The sequence below is a fragment of the Somniosus microcephalus genome, chromosome 2 (genome assembly GCF_052327205.1).
Source record: "Somniosus microcephalus isolate GS21.2 chromosome 2, FLI_Smic_1.0, whole genome shotgun sequence".
Lineage (NCBI taxonomy): Eukaryota > Metazoa > Chordata > Chondrichthyes > Squaliformes > Somniosidae > Somniosus > Somniosus microcephalus.
This window is the reverse complement of record NC_140988.1, coordinates 29,363,660-29,384,246: the sequence shown is the minus strand read 5'-3', so window position 1 is coordinate 29,384,246 and position 20,587 is coordinate 29,363,660. Positions and strand designations below refer to the sequence as shown.

The following is a 20,587-nucleotide window of genomic DNA, read 5'->3' as shown; positions in this document are numbered from 1 at the left end:
AAGAATGGCTTCAATGGTACAAGGCAGGCGCTCGCTGCCATCTTGAATTTAAACAGACATAACAGGATATTTTTTCATAATCCTTGCATTGGTACTTTTGGTCAAGCAGATTTTTTTCAGCTTAATGAGCTTTGCTGGCAGGAATTGACAGGTAGACACTTGTTCTGAAGACTCAGCAGCCTGTACAAATATCAACGCAGTGTAGGGATTAACGAATTCCTACGAATAACTGAGATCGACACAGGAGAACAATCAAACAGGTCTTTACTCAACAGAGACGCCACGAGGACTACCTGGGCAGTCCCGTGGTTTGCGACGTGACGTCAGCGCGTTTGCCCGCATTTTCCCGCGCTCTTAAAGGGGCCATGCCCTGTACATGCAAACTCTATATACAAAACACAGTAATGCCTAACACAATGGTACAGGTTTAGGCTGGTGTTAGAACATCATTAAAGAGAATTATATACAGTTAGCCAGAGTCAGAGTCATTCAGTGGTTCTGCCACATGCGCCCCCCCAAAATTCACTTTAACGGACAAAGTCAAACGGTGAGGGAGTCTGCCGAGCCTGTCAGAATGACTCCTGTACTCTCAAGGCGGAGGCTACAGGGCGGCTGGCGGCCTGGCGGGCGGTCGCACTTGGTCTGCTGTAACGACGATGGGTGGCCGACCCCGTCTCGGCAGTTGTGCTGTCTCGACGAGGCGGTCGAGGTCCAAATGTGCTGGCTTTAAGCGGTCGACCGAAATGTGGTCCGGTTTACCACCGACATCCACCGTGAAGGTTTTGCCCCCTGCTTCCAACACGTGGAAGGGACCGGTATATGGGGCCTTGAGCGGATCTCTATGTGCGTCATGGCGAATAAAAACATATTCAGCCTTGTGAAGCTCCGTGGGAACGTGTGACCTCTGCAGCCCGTGGTGCGAAGTGGGCACCGGTGCGAAACATCTGGCCGCCTCTTGGTGACTAGCAAGCTGGGCAGACGCGGACCAGGGCTCCGTCGATGTTGGTAGGAAGTCCCCTGGGACTCGCAGCGGCTGACCAGACATGAGTTCCGCTGAGGAAGAGTGAAGGTCTTCTTTGGGGGCCGTGCGAAGGCCCAACAGGACCCACGGTAGTTGTCTGCCCATCCAGCCTCCTGGAGGCTGGCCCTCAGGGCGGCTTTCATTGAGCAGTGGAAGCGCTCGCAGAGGCCATTCGCCTGTGGGTGGTAGGCTGTGGTGCGGTGTAATTTGACACTGAGTCCTTGGGCCACTGCATTCCAGAGTTCGGAGGAAAACTGCGGTCCCCTGTCTGACGAAATATCTGTGGGCACTCTGAAATGGGCGATCCAGGAGGAAATGAACACCCTGGCCACGTCCGCCGAAGTAGTGGATGACAGGGGGACCGCCTCTGGCCATCTGGTGATGCGGTCAACCATGGTCAGGATGTGTGAAAAACCATGGGAGGGTGGGAGTGGTCCTACCAGGTCCACGTTGACATGGTCAAAACGTCGCTCCGGAACTGTGAAGGTGACCAACAGAGCTTTGATGTGGCGCTGTACTTTGGTCTTTTGGCAGACCACGCAGGTGTTGGCCCAGTCGCGGACATCTTTATGCATGCCATGCCATACAAATTTTGCTGACATCCGTTTCTGAGAGGCCTTCATTCCAGGGTGTGACAACCCATGTATGGCGTCGAACACTTTGCGGCGCCAGACGACCGGGCGAGGATCCTGTACGGAGACGTCACACAACAGCATGGTACCTGCCGAATGGAACTTGACGTCGGCCAACTGGAGGCCAGTGATGGCCGTTCTGTAAGCTTGTACTTCCGGGTCTGAGGCTTGGTCCGCTGCCATGAGGGCGTAGTCGATGCCCAAATGAACCGTATTGACGAACGCACAGGAGAGGCAGTCTGCCACCAGGTTGTCCTTACCGGCCACGTGCCGTATATCCATGGTGAATTCGGATATGTAGGTCAGTTGACGCTGCTGTCGGGCTGACCACGGTTCGGCGGTCTTGGACATTGCAAAGGTCAGCGGCTTATGGTCCACAAAGGCGGTGAAAGGACGTCCTTCCAGAAGGAACCGAAAATGGCGGATGGCCAGAAAAAGGGCGAGCAACTCCCGGTCGAACGTGCTGTATGCTCTCTCGTTCTGCCGTAGTTGACGGCTGAAGAATGCCAACGGCTGCCACGTCCCGTTCACCCACTGCTGTTGCACGGCACCGACTGCGTAGTCCGAGGCATCGGTGGTGAGGGCGATGGTGGCTCCTGGCAGCGGGTGCGCCAGCATAGTCGCGTTGGCTAAGGCACTTTTGGTGTCGGCGAACGCTCGGGCCATGTCATCCGTCCAGTCTACTGGGTTCTTGCCAGTCTCGCCCTTGAGGGCCTCGTACAGGGGCTGCATGAGTAGTGGCGCCTTAGGCATGAAACGGTGGTAAAAGTTTACCATGCCTAGGAATTCCTGCAGGGCCTTTATGTTCTGCGGGCGTAGAAAGGATGTCACCGCCTCTACCTTTGAAGGTAAAGGAACCGCTCCCTCTGAGGTGATGCGATGCCCCAGGAAGTCAATTTGGTGCAGGCCAAACTGACACTTGGCCGGGTTGATAATCAGGCCGTGTTGGCTGAGGCATCGAATAAGGGTGCGTAGGTGACAGGTATGTTCTTCCTTAGTAGGACTGGCAATTAGAATGTCATCCAGGTAGACGAAGAGGAACCTGAGGTCCCGCAGCACGGAGTCCATCAGGTGTTGGAAAGCCTGGGCGGCGTTCTTTAACCCAAACGGCATTCGTAAAAACTCGAAGAGGCCGAATGGGGTGATGACTGCGGTCTTCTGGACATCTTGTGGATGAACTGGGGCCTGGTGGTAGCCCCGGACAAGGTTGACTTTAGAGAACACGGTGTTCCCTGCCAAATGGGCAGAGAAATCCTGGATATGGGGGATCGGGTACCGATCGGGAGTGGTGGCGTCGTTTAGGCGTTGATAGTCACCGCATGACCGCCATCCACCGCCAGGCTTCGGGACGATATGGAGGGGTGAAGACCAGGGACTATCCGACCGGCGAATAATCCCTAACCGTTCCATGGTTGCGAACTCCGCCTTTGCGACCGCCAGCTTGCCAGGTTCCAGGCGCCAGGCCCGCGCGTAGACCGGGGAGCCGTTGGTGGTGATGTGGTGTTCCACACCATGTTTCGTGGCTGTGGAGGAGAACGTGGGTCTTGTCAGGTCGGGGAATTCGCCGAGCAGGCGAGCAAACTCATCAGGAGTCGGGAACGCACAGGAGACGGTGTGCGATGTAGTGTTACTGCGGTAACACGGAAGAGAATTAAAAGTTGCTGCGTTGATCAGCCGCCGGTTCCTGACGTTGACCAGGAGGCTGTTGTTGCACAGGAAATCCGCGCCGAGGAGGGGCTGGGAAACTTTGGCCGTAACAAAATCCCAGTGAAAACGTTGCCCCCCGAGGCACACCTCCACTCGCCGTCTGCCGAAGGTCCGAATTGCTCCGCCATTGGCCGCTTCAAGGGTGGGGCCGTGATTCGCCGTCTGCACATCGAGGGCGGACGCGGGTAAAATGCTGCACTGCGCTCCGGTGTCGCACAGAAAACGACGACCGGAGAGAGTATCGTTGATGAACAGCAATTTTCCCGCATTGCCGATCACCATCGCGGCCGCGGGGTGCCCGATAGACCCGTTCCTCGGTGGTCGCAGTGTCAGTTGTTGTTTTTTGGGGGGAAAACTGCAGGGAGGGCAGCAATGCTTCACCTTCACGCCAATCTGTGCGTGGTAGAAACACAGTCCAGCAGGTTGACGAGCTGGGGTAACGTCTGCGGGGGATGAGTGCTTCGTGGCGGCGCAGTACTGCCGAGTTACAGCGAAAATTTTGTCAGCCTCTGCCGCGAGTGTTGCGCAGTCTTCAACTTCAGATCTGGCCAGGGCAGCTTGTACCTGTTCAAGCAGTTGGCTGAGGAAAAGCTCGCAGAATAGGAAACATTCCCGTTCTGAGCCCAGGAGTGTGAGCATTTGGCTCATCAACTCTGAAGGCTTGGAGTCCCCAAGCCCGGGCATAGCGAGTAATCGATGGGCGCGCTCCAATTTCGAGAGCCCGAAAACCTGCAGTAACCGCGCTTTGAGGTTTCATACTTGCGCTCCGTTGGGGGGTTTTCGAGGAGGCTGACGATCCGAGAGGCGGTAGAGCTGTCGAGTGCGGAGACCACAGATACTTGGTCTGATCCGCATCGATGTTCCTCAGGGCGAACTGGGCCTCGACCTGAATAAACCACGAGGGCGCTTGCTGCTCCCAGAACTGCGGTAGCTTCAGCGAAACGGCGTTTGCTTCCATGCTATGCTCTTCTTTTGTGAAAACGTGCACAAAAACGGGGTCACCAATGTAGGAATTAACGAATTCCTACGAATAACTGAGATCGACACAGGAGATCAATCAAACAGGTCTTTACTCAACAGAGACGCCACGAGGACTGCCTGGGCAGTCCCGTGGTTTGCGACGTGACGTCATCGCGTTTGCCCACATTTTCCCGCGCTCTTAAAGGGGCCACGCCCCATACATGCAAACTCTATATACAAAACACAGTAATGCCTAACACAATGGTACAGGTTTAGGCTGGTGTTAGAACATCGTTAAAGAGAATTATATACAGTCAGTCATTCAGTGGTTCTGCCACAAGCATTTTAATTTCATTATATTGAGCAGATATATCGACTGACCTATTTGTTATTCTTCCCACAGTAGAAAAAGACTTCACTTCTAATGAGTAAAATTATTTACTATTGTACAAAGATTCGGGCTGTTGACAGAAGAATTAACTACTCTGCCTCACTCCTGACTGAAAAGCCTTGGTTGAAGACTGCTATAGGCAATAAGTTTTTTTTAAAAATGTTTCAGACCTTTCTTCACTATTCAGTATGACAGTAACATAATCATCAGTGCATGATCTGGCAAGCTGTGTGTGAGTAAACTGCACCACAATACAAGTTAACAATGAGACACCTTCACACCTCTATGCCTACTTTGTGATAACAAAAGAGACACCAAAGTTTGTGGGTTGATAACCCATCTCTATTTTTGTTAACGGCACCAACAGTATGCTGTCACAGTCCCAAAACAATTGTTTTACAAAAACAGACTTGTCAGAAGTAGAAGAGTTGATTGGAAATATACTTGTGATTCAAAATATATTTGTGAAAATGAAAATACTTTTATGCAGGGTAGCTCAATCACTTAGGAGTTTGTTAATGCCCTGAATAGGACTTCTTTGAGGATCGCCACACTCAGAGTAAGTCCCTCAATGAAAGGCCTGATGCTACACTGTGGGAAAGCAGCAGAAAGTCTGCAGAGCTACACACTACTAATACTATTCTCTCAGCACGCAGCACGGTGGCATAGTGGTTAGCACTGTTGCCTCACAGCGCCAGGGACCCGGGTTCGAATCCGGCCTCGGGTGACTGTCTGTGTGGAGTTTGCACATTCTCCCCGTGTTTGCGTGGGTTTCCTCCGGGTGCTCCGGTTTCCTCCCACAGTCCAAAGATGTGCGGGTTAGGTTGATTGGCTATGATAAATTGACCCTTAGTGTTAGGGGGATTAAATACGTGGGGTTACGGGGATAGGGTGGGATATGTGTTGGTGTAGGGGTTACGGGGATCGGGTGGGATATGTGTCGGTGCAGGCTCGATGGGCCGAAATGGCCTCTATCTGCACTGTGGTGTTTCTGTGATTCTGTGAAATCTCCCAGCAGTGTTTTACAGAGCAGGATAGAGGCCTGGGAGGAGATCCGCTCAGTCATAAAACAATGGGATATGTGCAATTGAGGGAAAATGGAGTAAAGAAAATGAAGCCAAGAACTTGGAACTTTTTGAGCAGCAATCAAAAAAGTGATGCGTCTACCAGCTTCATCCAGGTTTCACTCTTGGCCTGACTGCTCATAGAAATATTTCACTGTTGAATTTTTGTTGTTGTTGCAGGTGCTCTGTATTCGCCGTGCGTGGAGATCCGTGGGCTTCAGCCACGTTTTAATGGTGTTTTTTTTCTCTTTCTTGTTGGGGTTTGGTGGTGATCTCAATGCAGGGTCTTCACTGTAGTGTGTAACCCCTCGGTGTAGAGTTTAAAGCCCCTACTTACTGAAGCTCTCTTTTATTTTAAATTCTATGTGGAACAACATACCTAAAGCAGTAGAATACAAGTCAGAGAGGGTAGTAATCAAAGTTTAGAGATATCTAATCAGACTGCACCTTGCATACTGTGTCCGGTTCTGATCACCAAGAAACAAAAACAGATATTTAAGCATGAGAAGCAGTGAAGAGAAGAATCAAAAGACTGATTCCCCAATGTCAGGGGTCGGAAGTAAGGGGAAAGCCTGGAGAAACTTGGGCTTTTCAATCTGGAAAGGAAATGACTGAGATGATCTTACAAAGATATATGAGATTATTAAGGGTATAGAAAAAGTTAGCCCAAAATAATACTTTCAATTGAACTATGGCAGTCGAACTGGAGGACACAGGTTCAATCTAGAGAAGGGTACTAGAGAGGTATCAGGAAATTCTTCTTCACACAAAGAGTGACCAGCATGTGGAATAAACTTCCAGATAGAGTAATGGAGGAAAAAACCCTAAAATAATTTAAGGAACACTCGATGGTACTACAGGGTGACATTAGGATTTCTCTGGATGGATAAACTAATTAGGAGCCAAATTATAATATGATTTTGCGATCAAGCGCTCCCAGGTTAGATTCAACACAAGCAGAATAAAGTTCCCTCTACTCTACTCCAACAATATGCTTAACCTCAACATCACTAGAACACTCTTTCTCCGCACCAGCCGCCCTGACAGCCTGAGTGAGGTTTCCAAATTCGTGTAAAGTTGTTTGTACTCACCTGCACTCACCTGGGCAGAGACTGTCCAAATTCACTTTGCGTAAGGCTCTACAGCCAGCAGAAAGAGGAGACTTTCACACCACCAGTCTGGGCTGCATTTTAGTCCAAGTCCCAAAGCTGAAAGGAAAGTGCCTAACCCATTGCATCAGCCAGATTTTACAATGTAACGCTTTAAATATTTAGAGATTTTAATTATTTTATTTTGTTCTGTACTTCATCACCGGGCTTCAAGTAATTTCACCATGTTATCCAAATGATCCTCATGCAATTGTGACAAATTATTATATCGCAAAAGTGTATAAATATAACTTGTACCATGCATGCATAAATTGTTTTTAGACACTGCAAATAGACTGCAGTCTGTACTATGGGCTTTTAATTCTGGTAAAATTCTGTTTGAGGAGACAAGATAGCTGATAAAGCTAAGTAAGATAAACCACTTTATCATGGATTCAGTCCCTGCTACCACAATCTCCTGTTAATCGCTTTTTGCTATAAGCAACATTACCACATGTGCTGCATTGAAATTTTATTTTTAACTCCACCAGCTTTAGAAAGCTAATGATAAAATAAGCAAATTAAGCAAACAAATCAAGCATAAATCAGTATGAGCTCAGGAAAATCTCCCTTAAAAGCTAGTTGAAATCCTACAAAATACAGTAACTACTTAGGCCAGGGTATCGCTAAGAATAGGTTGTGTAGCGATTAGTGCGGAGTGAACGAGCGAGGGCTAAAGCTATCGGGGAACAGGATCTCAACGTTATTACCATTTGTGAAGCCTCGTGCTGGTGGTTCCTGGGATCACGGACCATAAGACACTCAATGTACAGGTTCGCATGTGTGGAATGGCCATTAAGGTGAGGTATGGGAGGACTGTTATTGATTGTGGTGTAGGAACGGAGGCTCCTAACAAAAAGACTGAATTCGACTCAGGCAATCAAAACAACGAACTTTAATGGAACAAAACAGGTTTTAACTAGAAACTGCTGGAATACATCGAATACAGGTCTGCTCTCTCTGAAGGCTCCATGAGGACTGCCCCTCTGGTCCAATGGCTGACGTCATGACGTCATCACGTTCTTCCCGCCATTGGGGGATCATGTGACGAACGTCATCACGTTGAAACCGCGCTGTAAAGGTAACTAGACAAAGTACAGTTAAACAGTGTAATTAAAGGGACAGATACAGGCTGTAACTACATTGCTGTTAAAGGAATTATGTACAACTGCTTTGAGTCCTTTGGTGGCTCCGCCACATGCGCCCCCCCAGAATTGTCTTTAACAGAAAAAGTGAGACAAGGAGGAGGTCTGACAAGCCTGTCTGATCGACTTCGATAACCTGGTAGAGGAAGTTGATGACCAGTGGTCGAGCTGGCAGGCGACTGTGGCTGAGCTGGTACAGCAGGTGTAGTCGAATTGGCGGGCGGCTGTGGTTGAAACGGCACGGCGGCTGCGGGCGGACTGCCACGTTTAGGTGGCTGAGCGATGACAACTGGGCTATCCAAGTCCAGATGAGCCGGCTTCAAGCGGTCCACCAAAATGTGATCCAGCTTCCCTCCGACGTCGACCGCAAAGGACTTGTCTCCTGGTTCGATGACACGGAAGGGACCAGTGTAAGGAGGCTTGAGCGGGTCCCGGTGAGCGTCATGACGGATGAAGACGTACTTGGCGCTCTTCAGCTCAACCGGCACGTGGGAGCTCTGTAGGCTGTGGTTGGATGTAGGCACCGGGACGAAACACTTGGCCGCTTCCTGGTGGCTGACGAGCTGCTGGGCGGCGGACCATGGCTCCGTGGGAGAAGGGAGGAAATCACCAGGAACCCGGAGTGGCTGGCCAAAAAACAAGCTCCGCTGAAGAAGTTTGCAGGTCGTCCTTGGGCGCCGTGCGAATACCCAACAGGACCCAAGGGAGCCTGTCCACCCATCCCGCACCTTGAAGACTGGCCTGTAAGGAGGCTTTAAGCGACCTGTGGAATCGCTCGCACAGGCCGTTCGCCTGTGGATGATAGGTGGTGGTGCGATGAAGTTTGGCGCCGAGCTCCTGAGCTACAGCGTTCCAAAGCTCCGAGGTAAATTGTGGCCCACGATCGGAGGAGATGTATGCCGGCACCCCGAAACGAGCCACCCAACAGGAGATGAAGGCTCTAGCGACGTCCGCCGAAGTGGTGGAAACCAAAGGAATTGCCTCTGGCCACCTAGTGGTGCGGTCCACCATGGTGAGGAGATGAGTAAAACCACGGGAAGGTGGTAGTGGCCCCACAAGGTCCACATGTACGTGGTCGAAACGACGCTCCAGAACAACGAACGGAGCCACTGGTGCTTTGACATGCCGCTGGACCTTGGCCTTCTGGCAGACCACGCAGGTGTTGGCCCAGTCCCGGACATCCAGGTGCATACCCTTCCAGACGAATTTCGTCGACATTAGATGTTGTGAAGCCCGCATACCAGGGTGCAACAATCCGTGTACTGCATCGAAAACCTTCCGGTGCCATGCGGCTGGCACAATAGGTTGGGGCACGCCCATGGAGACATCGCAAAGGAGCGTGGTGCCCGCGGCCTGGAAACTGACGTTGGCCGGTTGGAAACTTGACGGGATGGTTCTGTATGCTTGGACCTCTGGGTCCGAAATCTGATCCTCCGCCATGCGAGCGTAGTCAATTCCGAGATGAACCGCATGTACCGTCGCGTGGGAGAGGCAATCTGCCACCAGGTTGTCTTTACCAGACACATGTTGAATGTCCGTAGTGAACACCGAAATGAACGTCAGGTGACGTTGCTGACGAGCTGACCACGGTTCGGTGGTCTTTGACATGGCGAAGGTCAGTGGCTTGTGGTTGACAAAAGCCGTGAAGGGACATCCCTCTAACAAAAACCTGAAATGGCGGATGGCCAGAAAAAGGGCCAGCAACTCCCGATCAAAGGTGCTGTATTTTCTTTCATTTTTCCTCAGCTGCCGGCTGAAAAATGCCAGTGGTTGCCACGTGCCATTGACCCATTGCTCCTGTACTGCACCTATGGCATAGTCGGACGCGTCTGTAGTAAGGGCGATGGTGGCGCCTGGAAGAGGGTGTGCCAACATGGTTGCAGCAGCCAAGGCGCTCTTGGTGTTCCCGAATGCCTGGTCCATCTCGGCAGTCCAGTCGATGGGGTCTTTGCCGGATTTGCCCTTGAGGACCTCGTACAAAGGCTGCATTAGCAGAGCCGCCTTGGGGACGAATCGGTGGTAGAAATTCACCATCCCAAGGAACTCTTGGAGGGCCCTGACTGTCTGCGGGCGCGGGAAAGCAGTAACAGCCTCCACCTTCGTTGCCAGGGGGACGGCGCCATCCGAGGTGATGCGGTGTCCCAAAAAATCGATGCTTTGCAGGCCAAACTGGCACTTGGCTGGGTTGATGATTAACCCATGCTGGCTAAGGTGTGTGAAAAGAGTACGCAGATGACCGATGTGCTCTGCCTTGCTAGCACTGGCGATGAGGATGTCATAGAGATAAACGAAAATGAAAGGCAGGTCTCGGAGCACAGAGCCCATCAGTCGCTGGAAAGCCTGTGCTGCATTCTTTAGACCGAACGGCATTCGTAGGAACTCAAAAAGCCCGAACGGTGTGATAACAGCGGTTTTTGGAACGTCCTGCGGATGAACGGGCACCTGGTGATACCCGCGGACGAGGTCAACTTTAGAGAAGATGGAATTTCCCGCCAAATGGGCCGAAAAATCTTGTATATGTGGGATCGGGTACCGATCAGGTGTAGTGGCGTCGTTCAGGCGTCGGTAGTCGCCGCATGGCTGCCAGCCGCCACCAGGTTTCGGCACGATGTGGAGAGGCGAAGACCAGGGACTATTTGATCGTCGAATAATTCCCAGCCGCTCCATTGTATCAAACTCCGCCTTCGCAGCCGTGAGCTTGCCGGGTTCCAGCCTTTGAGCCCGTGCATAAACCGGGGAGCCCGTCATGGTGATATGCTGCTCCACACCGTGCTTTGTGACCGAGGAAGAGAAAGTGGGCCTGGTCAGCTCCGGGAACTCCCCGAGGAGACGAGTGAATTCATCCGGAGATGGGTACGTGCAGGCAACAGACCACGACACGGCGGTGCTGCGGTGGCAGGGGAGCGAGTGGAAAGCGGCCGCGTTGACCAACCGGCAGCGCCGGACATAGACGAGGAACCCGATTGCACACAGAAAATCCGCCCCCAGGATGGCCTGCGAGACCTTGGCCGTGACGAACTCCCAGCAGAAGCGCTGACCACCGAAGCACAGTTGGACCCGCCGTTTCCCGAAGGTACGAATAGCCGCGCCATTAGCTGCCTCGAGGGAAAGGCCGTGGCCCCCAGCTTGGAGATCAAGACGCGACGCAGGCAATATACTACACTGCGACCCGGTGTCACAAAGGAAGCGGCGACCTGATTGGGAGTCTGTGATGTAAAGCAGCTTCCCTGAAGATCCGATGGACATCGCAGTCGTGGTGCGCCCTTTACACCCGGTCCTCCTTCGCGAAACACGCTGCGGGAGCTTTTTTGTTTCTTTTTTGGGCGAAAAACTGCAGAGAGGATGGCGGCATCTGGCTTTCGCGCCAAAACGGGCGTGGTAGAAGCACCAGCCCGCTGCCTGAGGAATTGGAGTCGCGTCTGTGGGGGCTGGGCTCCTCGTGGCCGTGCAGCACTGCTGGGTTACCGTGAAAATCTTATCCGCTTCTGCCGCGAGTTCAGCACAGTCTGTGATCGCAGAGCTGGCTAAGGCAGCTTGCACTGGTTCTGGAAGCTGGCAGAGGAACAACTCCCTAAAAAGGAAGCCTTCTGGTTCGGCACCCAAGAGCGTGAGCATTTGGCTCATGAGCTCGGATGGTTTGGAGTCCCCGAGGCCGGGCATAGCGAGAAGTCTGCGAGCGCGCTCCGACTTCGAGAGGCCGAAGACCTGCAGCAACCACGCCTTTAAAGTATCGTACTTGCCGTCATCCGGTGGGCTACCGAGGCGGCCAACGATCCGCGAGGCTGTGGCGCTGTCGAGGGCGGAGACCACGTAGTAATAACGGGTTGAATCCGCGACGATGTTCCGGGTGGCAAACTGAGCTTCAGCCTGGATAAACCACGCGGCTGGTTGTTGCTCCCAGAATTGTGGCAGTTTCAGGGTCACGGCGTTGGTTTCCATGATAGATATCTTCCACGAAAACTGTTCATAGAAGTCGGGGTCACCAATATAGGAATGGAGGTTCCTAACGAAAAGACTGAGTTCGACTCAGGCAATCAAAACAACGAACTTTAATGGAACAAAACAGGTTTTAACTAGAAACTGCTGGAATACATCGAATACAGGTCTGCTCTCTCTGAAGGCTCCACGAGGACTGCCCCTCTGGTCCGATGGCTGATGTCATGACGTCATCACGTTCTTCCCGCCATTGGGGGATCACGTGACGAACGGCATGACGTCATCACGTTGAAACCGCGCTGTAAAGGTAACTAGACACAGTACAGTTAAACAGTGTAATTAAAGGTACAGACACAGGCTGTAACTACATTGCCGTTAAAGGAATTATGTACAACTGCATTGAGTCCTTTGCTGGCTCTGCCACAGTGGAACCAATCCATACATGAGCCACATTTTCAGGAAAGGAAATTAAAATCATTAGTAAATAATATTTCTTAAAAAAAGCATGGCTGTCAATATTTTCATGGAATTTAATTTTTGTTGATAATTTAGTACGTAAACTTACTGAAGGTCTTGTCTTGAAATGCTACCTTGCCACATCAATGAAAATAAGAAAATGTTGGAATAAACTGCAGAATTCTGCTCATTCTCAGAACCAATTTCCTTTAAAATTGCCTTTTACCTTAGATCGGAAATACGGCACAGAAACAGGCCATTCGGCCCAACCAGTCTTATGCTCCACACGAGCCTCCTCCCCTCTTTCCTCATCTAACTCCATCAGCCCTTAATATGAACCGAATATATAAAAAATAAAAATCAGCCTTTTTTGTCATGAGTCTGTTCATATATGCTTGTGGATAAACTTGATCTTGATTGCACGGTGGCAGGAAAACAAAATGTCAGATTGATAAGGATCTTCAGAAGAAATTAGCTATCAGAAGATCTGAATAGAATTTGGTGCCATTCTGGAGAACGTTTTTAAACTTTAAAGCCATATATGCGGCCCAAATTGTCAGATGCAAAAAGGAACTGATGTAATTTGATGTATTTGCAAATGTACTGAATTTTAGTGACTTTTTAAAAATCTGTTTGTTTATCTTGGAAAAGGGAAAATCAAACTAACTTTATCTTTTAAAGCGAGGCTGGTATGACTTTTGGCACAATATCAAAAACTGAACTCCCTACCAGAAGCTTAAAGTTGTAAATTACCCTGAAAATGTCAGCATTTAACCCTCAATCATTTGTGTAGGTTGTAGCCAACCACCATTTCAACTTGAACTAGATTGTTGCGAACTTCTGGCTTGTATTAACGTTGAAACTCAACACAATAATTTTAGGATGGGATTAATTTGTACAACTATCATCTTGTTGTTCACTAACTTTCAAAAGCAGGGAAAATTCAATGATATACAATCAAAACCAATGCAATTCTACAAATGATTTCAACAAAGGTATCTAAAATTAAACAGTGAGCTGAAGCTCCACTTCCTCAAAGGCTACGCCCTGTCCAAGTGAATGCGTGGAGGGCCACCTCCCGTTCTCTGCCTCTCCCTGGTGTTCTGTGCTCTCTTCTCCTGCAACAAGGGAAAGAACTGACCTATGAGTTCACCATGTGTTCAGCCGATGGATGGAGAGACATTAAATTGTATAAGAATGAGGGTGAGTGGGAGTGGTGGCTGGATAGATGGGGATGTGAGGAAGTACATAGAAAGCGCAGGATGGATGGGTATGCAAGGTAAGTGGGTGTGTGCAGTGATGTGATGGAGTAGGCTTGAGAAGGCAGAGTGAGGGGGTGGGGTGATGTGTGCAGCAGGATGTAGTTGAATGTGCCATTGTACTCACCTTTCCTGACCTGTTTAGGTCATTAAAACGCTTCCTGCTCTGCATCCATGAGTGTGGCACTACGTTCCTGCTGCTGACCTCCTGTGCCACCTCCTGGCATGCCTTCTTGGTGGGCTTGTTCCTCCCATTGCTGGGGTATAGAACCTCTCTCCGACTCCTCACTGTCCCCAGAAGCACATCAAGAGAGGTGTCATTAAAGCGGGGCATAGCCTTTGAGCGTCCTGAGTCCACAGTGATAGTTCTTCCTCTGTTGCTTCCAACTCCAAGCAACCGCAAATTGCATCTTTGGATTGGCCTTTTAAGTACTGGAGTTGAGATCACGTCATGTGGGTCCTCATCAAGCCCGCTGCCGCTGATTGGGTGAGAAGATGAAGCATCACTTCCTCAAAGGCTACGCCCTGTCCAGGTGAATACAAAGCACCTTTCTGGAGGTGTTGGGTGCATTTTTCTTTAAATTTTTTAATTTAAGCTCCACCTTCTATGCCTTAGTCCCCAGAAAACCCTTTACCATCTTCACTTTGTCATTCCTCAGGTATGGGTCCCATCTTCACTCCCTCAATTGCAAGGGGTGTAAACTACCATAACAGCCCATTACACCAGGATTATCCTGGAGCAAAGATAACCACGGGCTCTTTTTCTCTACGATCAAATATTTCCTTAAAACCCTCTCCCCTGCTTCCTATACCTTTGCCTTTAATAAATGCAAGGAGGTCATAGATTTTTGGTCTCCAAGAGACTGTCTATTCAGCTGCTTCCCCCTTCCTCTTGTCCACTGAGCCATGCTCGACTCCACTCCACACTTTAGCCATGAACCCTCATCAGTCCCTAGTATTTCCCTCATCTGCCCCCCACCCCATAGCCCCTACCCCGTCACCCCCCTGGTCTCCCCCATCCCCATTGTCCCCACCCCTGTCAAACCCCACCACCCCATGTCCCCTCCCCCCACCCCCCGTCCTATCCCAGCTCACTTAATCCACGACATCTGCCTCCTATTCCTTTGGCCCCATTCCCACTAAACTCCTGATCGCCCAACTTCCTTTCTGGCCCTAATTTTAGTTGGTATTGTAAATGGTTCCCTCTCCTTAGGCACTGTTATCACTCCCTCTTCAAAAAACTCACCCTCAACCCCACTATCCAACATGATCTAACCTCCACATCCACCTCTCACGCAACTCCCAATTTGAATTCTTCCAATCAGGTTTCTGCCCTTCCCGCACCACTGAAAGGCCCCAAACCAAAGCTACGACTGTGAATGTGGCGCATTTTCTCTCTTTGTTTTTCTTCCATTTTCAACATCATTGATCACATAATCCTCCTCAAACACCTCTTCTCTGTTTCCAGCTCTATGGGATGCCCTTGCTCGGTTCCACTCTGTACCTATCTGATTGTAGCCAGGTCAACTCTACCAATGGATTCTCTTCCTACCCCACACCATCAGCTCCAGAGACCCCTAAGAATCCATCCTTGGTCCTGTTTTCTTCTCATTAACATGCTGCTCCTTGGTAACATCATCCAGACATTGGATCAGCTTCCAAATATGGTGATGACACCCAGTTCCATCTATCCATTACCGTGTTTGATTTCTCCATTACCTCTGTGCTGTCAGAGTGCTTGCCTGATATCCGGTCTTACAGGGGTTGCAATTTCCTTCAGCTAAACATGGGGAAAATCAGAACAATTACCTCTGGCCTATGCCACAAATTCCATATCTCGGCATCAATTCCATGCCCCTCCCTGGCCACTGTCTCAGACTGTTTGCAACCTAAGCATCCTGTTCAACCACGAGCTGAGCTGCTGACCTCATAACGTCTCCATCTCAAAAATGACATTCTTCCACCTCTGTAACATCATCTATCTCTATCCCATCTCCCACTGAAACCTTCATTCATGCCTTTGTCACTTCCAGACTCGACTATTCCAATGCTCTCCTACACATTCTCCTATTCTCCACCCTCCATAAACTTTAGCTCATCAAAACCTCTGCTGCCTGTATCTTACCTGCACCAAGTCCCGTTCGCCCATCACTCCATCATCACTGACCAACATTGGTTCTCAGTCCCCAACGTCTCACATTTAAAATTCTCATCCTTGTGTTTAAATCACTCCAGGGCCTCATCCCTTTTAATCGCTGTAATCTCCTCCAGTGGTAAACACCCATATTATCCATTCTTCAGACTCTGGCCTCTTGTGCATCCATCCCTCCCTTTACCTCACTATTGGCTTCCAAGCCTCGGTCCCACTGTAGAATTTCCTCCCTAAACATTTTTGCCTTTCCACCTCCTCCTTCTCCTTAAACGCCACCTTTTTGACCAAGCTTTTGGTCACCCTTCATAACCTCTCATTCTTGGGCTCAGTGTCTATTTTCCTTCCGTGTCTGAAGCATATTGGGATGTTTTTCTATGTTAAAGTTGCTAAACAAAAAAAGAGACAGAGCGAGAACAGCCAGACTTACATTAATATATTGCCTTTCTTGTCCTCAAGACATTCCAAAGCAATTCACAGCCAATGAATTACTTTTTTTGAAAAGCGCCCCCTTTGTTATGTAGGCAAACAGGGCAGCAGGTTTGCACACATCAGGGTTCCCCACACAGAAGATGAGATTAATGATCAGTTAAAAAGAGTTTTGGTGCTACAGATTGAGAGATGAATATTGGCTGTGGTACTGGGAGAACGCACTGTTCTTCTTTGAATGTTGTTGTGGGATCCTTTACATCTATCTGATGAGGTAGGCAGGAACTCAGTTTAATGTCTTGTTGAAAGACAGCACCTCCAATAATACAGCACTCCCTTCAGGTCTGGGATGGAGCTTGAATCCACAACTTTCAGACTTAGATGACAGTGCTACTGTTACAAATTTCAGATCCGCCTCAGATATTCTTGGAGATTTAGCAGTGCTGGTCACTTCTGTAAGCGATCCATGCATCTTATGTACAGAAGTGTGCCCATACTGCCTAATATCTAGTCAGATGATAGCATAACCCCAGGGTGTAACAATAGTACACCCTTATGACCTGAATTGGACATCATGGGATGTAAATTCTTTAGCGTCCCAATCTTGAAGCAATTCTGGCAGCATCCAGCGACGATGCGCTGGAACAGAAAGGCCCGAGGACTGAAGTAAATTCGTCCTCGGGCCTCAAAAGAATAAAGCAGGTGAGTTGCGAGCGGTAATTAGCCCCCCTGTTGGGACCATACTAATTTTGTCCAAGGCCTAGTGATAAGTCCGGGGTGGGTGGGAATAGCAAGAGAGGATGGGTGGGCTGACAACGGCCCACAGTTGATTTGTGAAGCCAGGAGGAACACTCCTGCTCCTTCAGAAACCACAAAATCCTAATTTTTTCCCACATTTTAGGGCTTTTTTTGAGCGGCCTCTTTAAGGACTGCAGGTTAAGCTGCTCAAGACCCAGCACACTGCAAGCTCTGAATAGAGCAAACAAATTTAGAAGTCTGAAATGAGAGCAACAACTTCATTTCAATACTGAAATAAGACCTGTGCTCATATCAGGAGGTAGCCATGGTCAGCTAAAAAAAAGGCCTCAACCAATTTAGCAGTGGTCCGAATGCTCATGCAGATTGGGCTCAGGCCAAATTGGTTGTCGTTGAGCCCGGTTTAGGCCCATAAAATGGGTGCAACATTGCTAATTCAGACCCCCGCATCTTTCACACGCGTCACATATGCTTTGCCAGTCACTTTAATGAGATGTGGCCAAATGCAGATCCACAACTAGTTTATTTTGCAATGAAGTGAACAGAGAAACATTGATTCTGTATCATTCCTTGCAGCAAAATAAAAATGAAGTATCTACAGTTGGATTTGTAGATTGTATAAAAACTAAATTGGTCAGCCTTAGGATTTTCAACGGTACCCTTCAGATAAAGCCTGCACAGTGTTCCATCCTGATGCATTTTCTTTAATTCCCATTCATGAACAATGGAAGGTTTAATTTAAGGTTGATTTGCATATTCACATCCCCTTTGCTTGCACCTGCAGTAGAAAAATATTTTCAATATTCCTCCTACTTAAGTAGTACTGCTATCCAATAGGCTAGTTTTTCTTCTCCCAACATTGACAAAAACACCTGCTGGTGTTTTACACAATGAAAACAAGGTGCAACTTGACACAGGAACAGTGCAACTTGACACAGGAACAGTGCAACTTGACACAGGAACAGTGTTCGGTGAAAATTTTCAGACTTCACATTCTCTTCATAGTTTTCTTACTGTTGAAAATGTACAAAGAATGTTCTCATCTCCTTGGGTTGAATGGTGACAGTGAAGTCTTCAGTTAGCCATCTTGTGTCATTTTTAAGATCTATGAAAGAAGACGGGATTTGGGATCAGAACACAGTGCTTGAATGCTTTTAGTCGGCAGTTTTAATACCATCACAAAAAATATTTGTAAAAATATTTTTGACTATTAGTAGATCTTGGTGGCATTGCTCACAGTGAGTCAGAGGTAACACTTGCAACAAGGCAGGGGGTGCAGTGAAAGAGGGGTACATATTTTCAGAAAAAGAATTTGTAAAGAGGTTTTTTTTAAAGAGGTCACCTGATCGATTCGTGGTAAATAGTATTTTCCTTGCCAACTGCAGAAATAAAAATAAATGTGTTGCCTCACATACCACACTTTACCCAAGTAAACCTCTGCGTGCAATAGAGGAGCAGCGTTTTGCCTTTATTGCCCATCTTTTCAGAGTATGTCTTTTTACAGCAAAGGCCAGGAACTTTAGTCCAATATTTTCTTATCTGTATCTTTTCTTCTTTTAAATATTTTCCCCAATAGCACTTGTATTTAAGTAGAACCTTTTAATCAGGGCTCTTGTCATACTTAATGATGGTCCTTCTCAAGGAATAAAGGGGCACCATTATGAGTTACAGCGTTATGGAACCATTCACAGGGGAACTCGGGAAATCTCCCGATTTTCCAGATGGCCTGGGTGAGTCTCACAAAAGTCATCACAGTTGAGCTCAATCCTACCTTCATTTGGCTACCACACACAAGCACTTTCCATCAGGAATCACCGGACAGCAATCTGGAGCAGGAAGCCTGGCTGGTTGTTCCCTCCCAAGCCCAGGGACATTGATTAATCCCTTCTCATATTTCATCAATATAAAAATGTTATTTTCCCTTTTAGTTCTGTCCTTACCATCTCCATTTGGGATAATAAAGACCAATCCATGTGAGAAAATAATTGCTCAAAAGGCAATTATTATGATCTAGGTGCACCCCAGATACTTGTTCCCAAATCAAATATCTGCTTAAACAGGCAAGCCCACTTTCCCTATGAAGCAAAATGTGATCTTGCGCACACAGTAATCTGTCACAGCTGGCTGCAGGATCAACAATGAATCTTTTTACTGAAGAGGTACACACTGGAAATGGTATGGATTGCCACCATAAGCTCGTGGATCTTTTTGACTGATGAACAAATTACACTAACAGATCATACATCTCAAGGACACACTGTGAATGGCCGGTCTTGCAGTCACTCGTAAGCACTTCAGGAAAATGTAGGCACAAGTGCCTGCTGAAAACTGTACGCTACTGTCTTCAATCCCTTCAGCTAACAGCCATGGTTCAGGAGCCTGCATGAACTTCGGACTCGAGCTTCTCACATAGGCACAGGCATCCGATAGAAAGCATTATTAAAAGCATTTCTAACAGAAAAATTACATTGTAGTGATAAATTCAATAATTTTCTTGTAAATTGTTATCTTTTACATTGCATTACAAACCTTATTTTCAGTAATAAGTTCTCAGTTTACAGGAGATTCAATACAGAGGCTGAAAACATTTTCAAAAAATATTTTGCACGATTTGATTCATTCACCTTTTCCACTGAGCTGTGAAAGAGGATTTTAATTTTTTTTAAAGAACTTAAAAGGGTTTATAATGTATAAACAGATGGCAGAGGCAGCAGGGTTGCGTTGTGCGATTCAAGGCCTGATGACCAAGGCCACAATAGCGATGACAGGGGCAGGAGGAATTTCATCAGCAAGAGGAAAGACCAGAGGGTAGATGATGGTGGCAAAAGATGGACGGAGGCCAGATGAGCAAGGCTTGAAGCCCATAATGGTGGGCCCAAAGATGTGAGTGGCCAAGGCCCATAAGAGCATCAGCAGTGGGGAACAGGGTGGGCAGACCAGCAACTGAAATGGGCAGGGGCAAGGCAGACGTTCTGGGCAGATGGCCTCAGGTACCAGATGATCCAAGGTGCCAGACCTGTGTTGGGGATGGCGGAAGGCAGAGGTGCAGACATAACTTCACGCAGATCAGATAGAGAAGATGGCAGATTTCATGAAGTTAGGTTCAAGCTTTTATTTTGCCAAAGCAACTAAAGATGAATGTCTTAAATATTTGTATAGTATTTTTTTTTTAAATGAAAGAAAAAACTTGCATTTCTATAGCACCTTTCACAAACTCAGGGTGTTGGATTTTGCCAATCGGGAGCTTTTGGAGGCGGGACTCCCATTTGTTGGGTTTTAATCCTGCCTCCATTGACTTGTGACCAACCCATGCTATTTTCCCTTGATTAACCTTGTTAAGCCTGCCCAGCGGGCTTAGCAGGCCAATTAAGGGGAAGCCGGTTACAGAGAACATCAGCGTATGATATTTCATCTGTTAAAAATTTTTGACAGATGAATTGTCATCATTTGACAGCTCTGTGAAGCTGTCAAACACGGACATTCTCTGTAGTTTGATGAGTTCTTGTATTCAAGACTCATCAAACCTCTTTTGTG

The 20,587-nt window shown here is 48.3% G+C and overlaps 1 protein-coding gene across 2 annotated transcripts in view; it reads right to left on the bottom strand.

Moving 5' to 3' along the window:
* Window positions 1-17,557: 17,557 nt before the first annotated feature.
* man2b2 (mannosidase, alpha, class 2B, member 2) overlaps window positions 17,558-20,587 on the bottom strand; it is a 65,932-nt gene continuing 62,902 nt past the window's right edge. For both annotated transcript variants that reach the window (XR_015081033.1, XM_086008157.1), the window contains one exon: window positions 17,558-18,158. Coding sequence is in view for 1 of the 2 variants with exons in the window: in XM_086008157.1 (XP_085864283.1) it covers window positions 18,064-18,158 (95 nt within the window). In the remaining variant the exon portion in view is untranslated. The remainder of the gene's footprint in view (window positions 18,159-20,587) is intronic.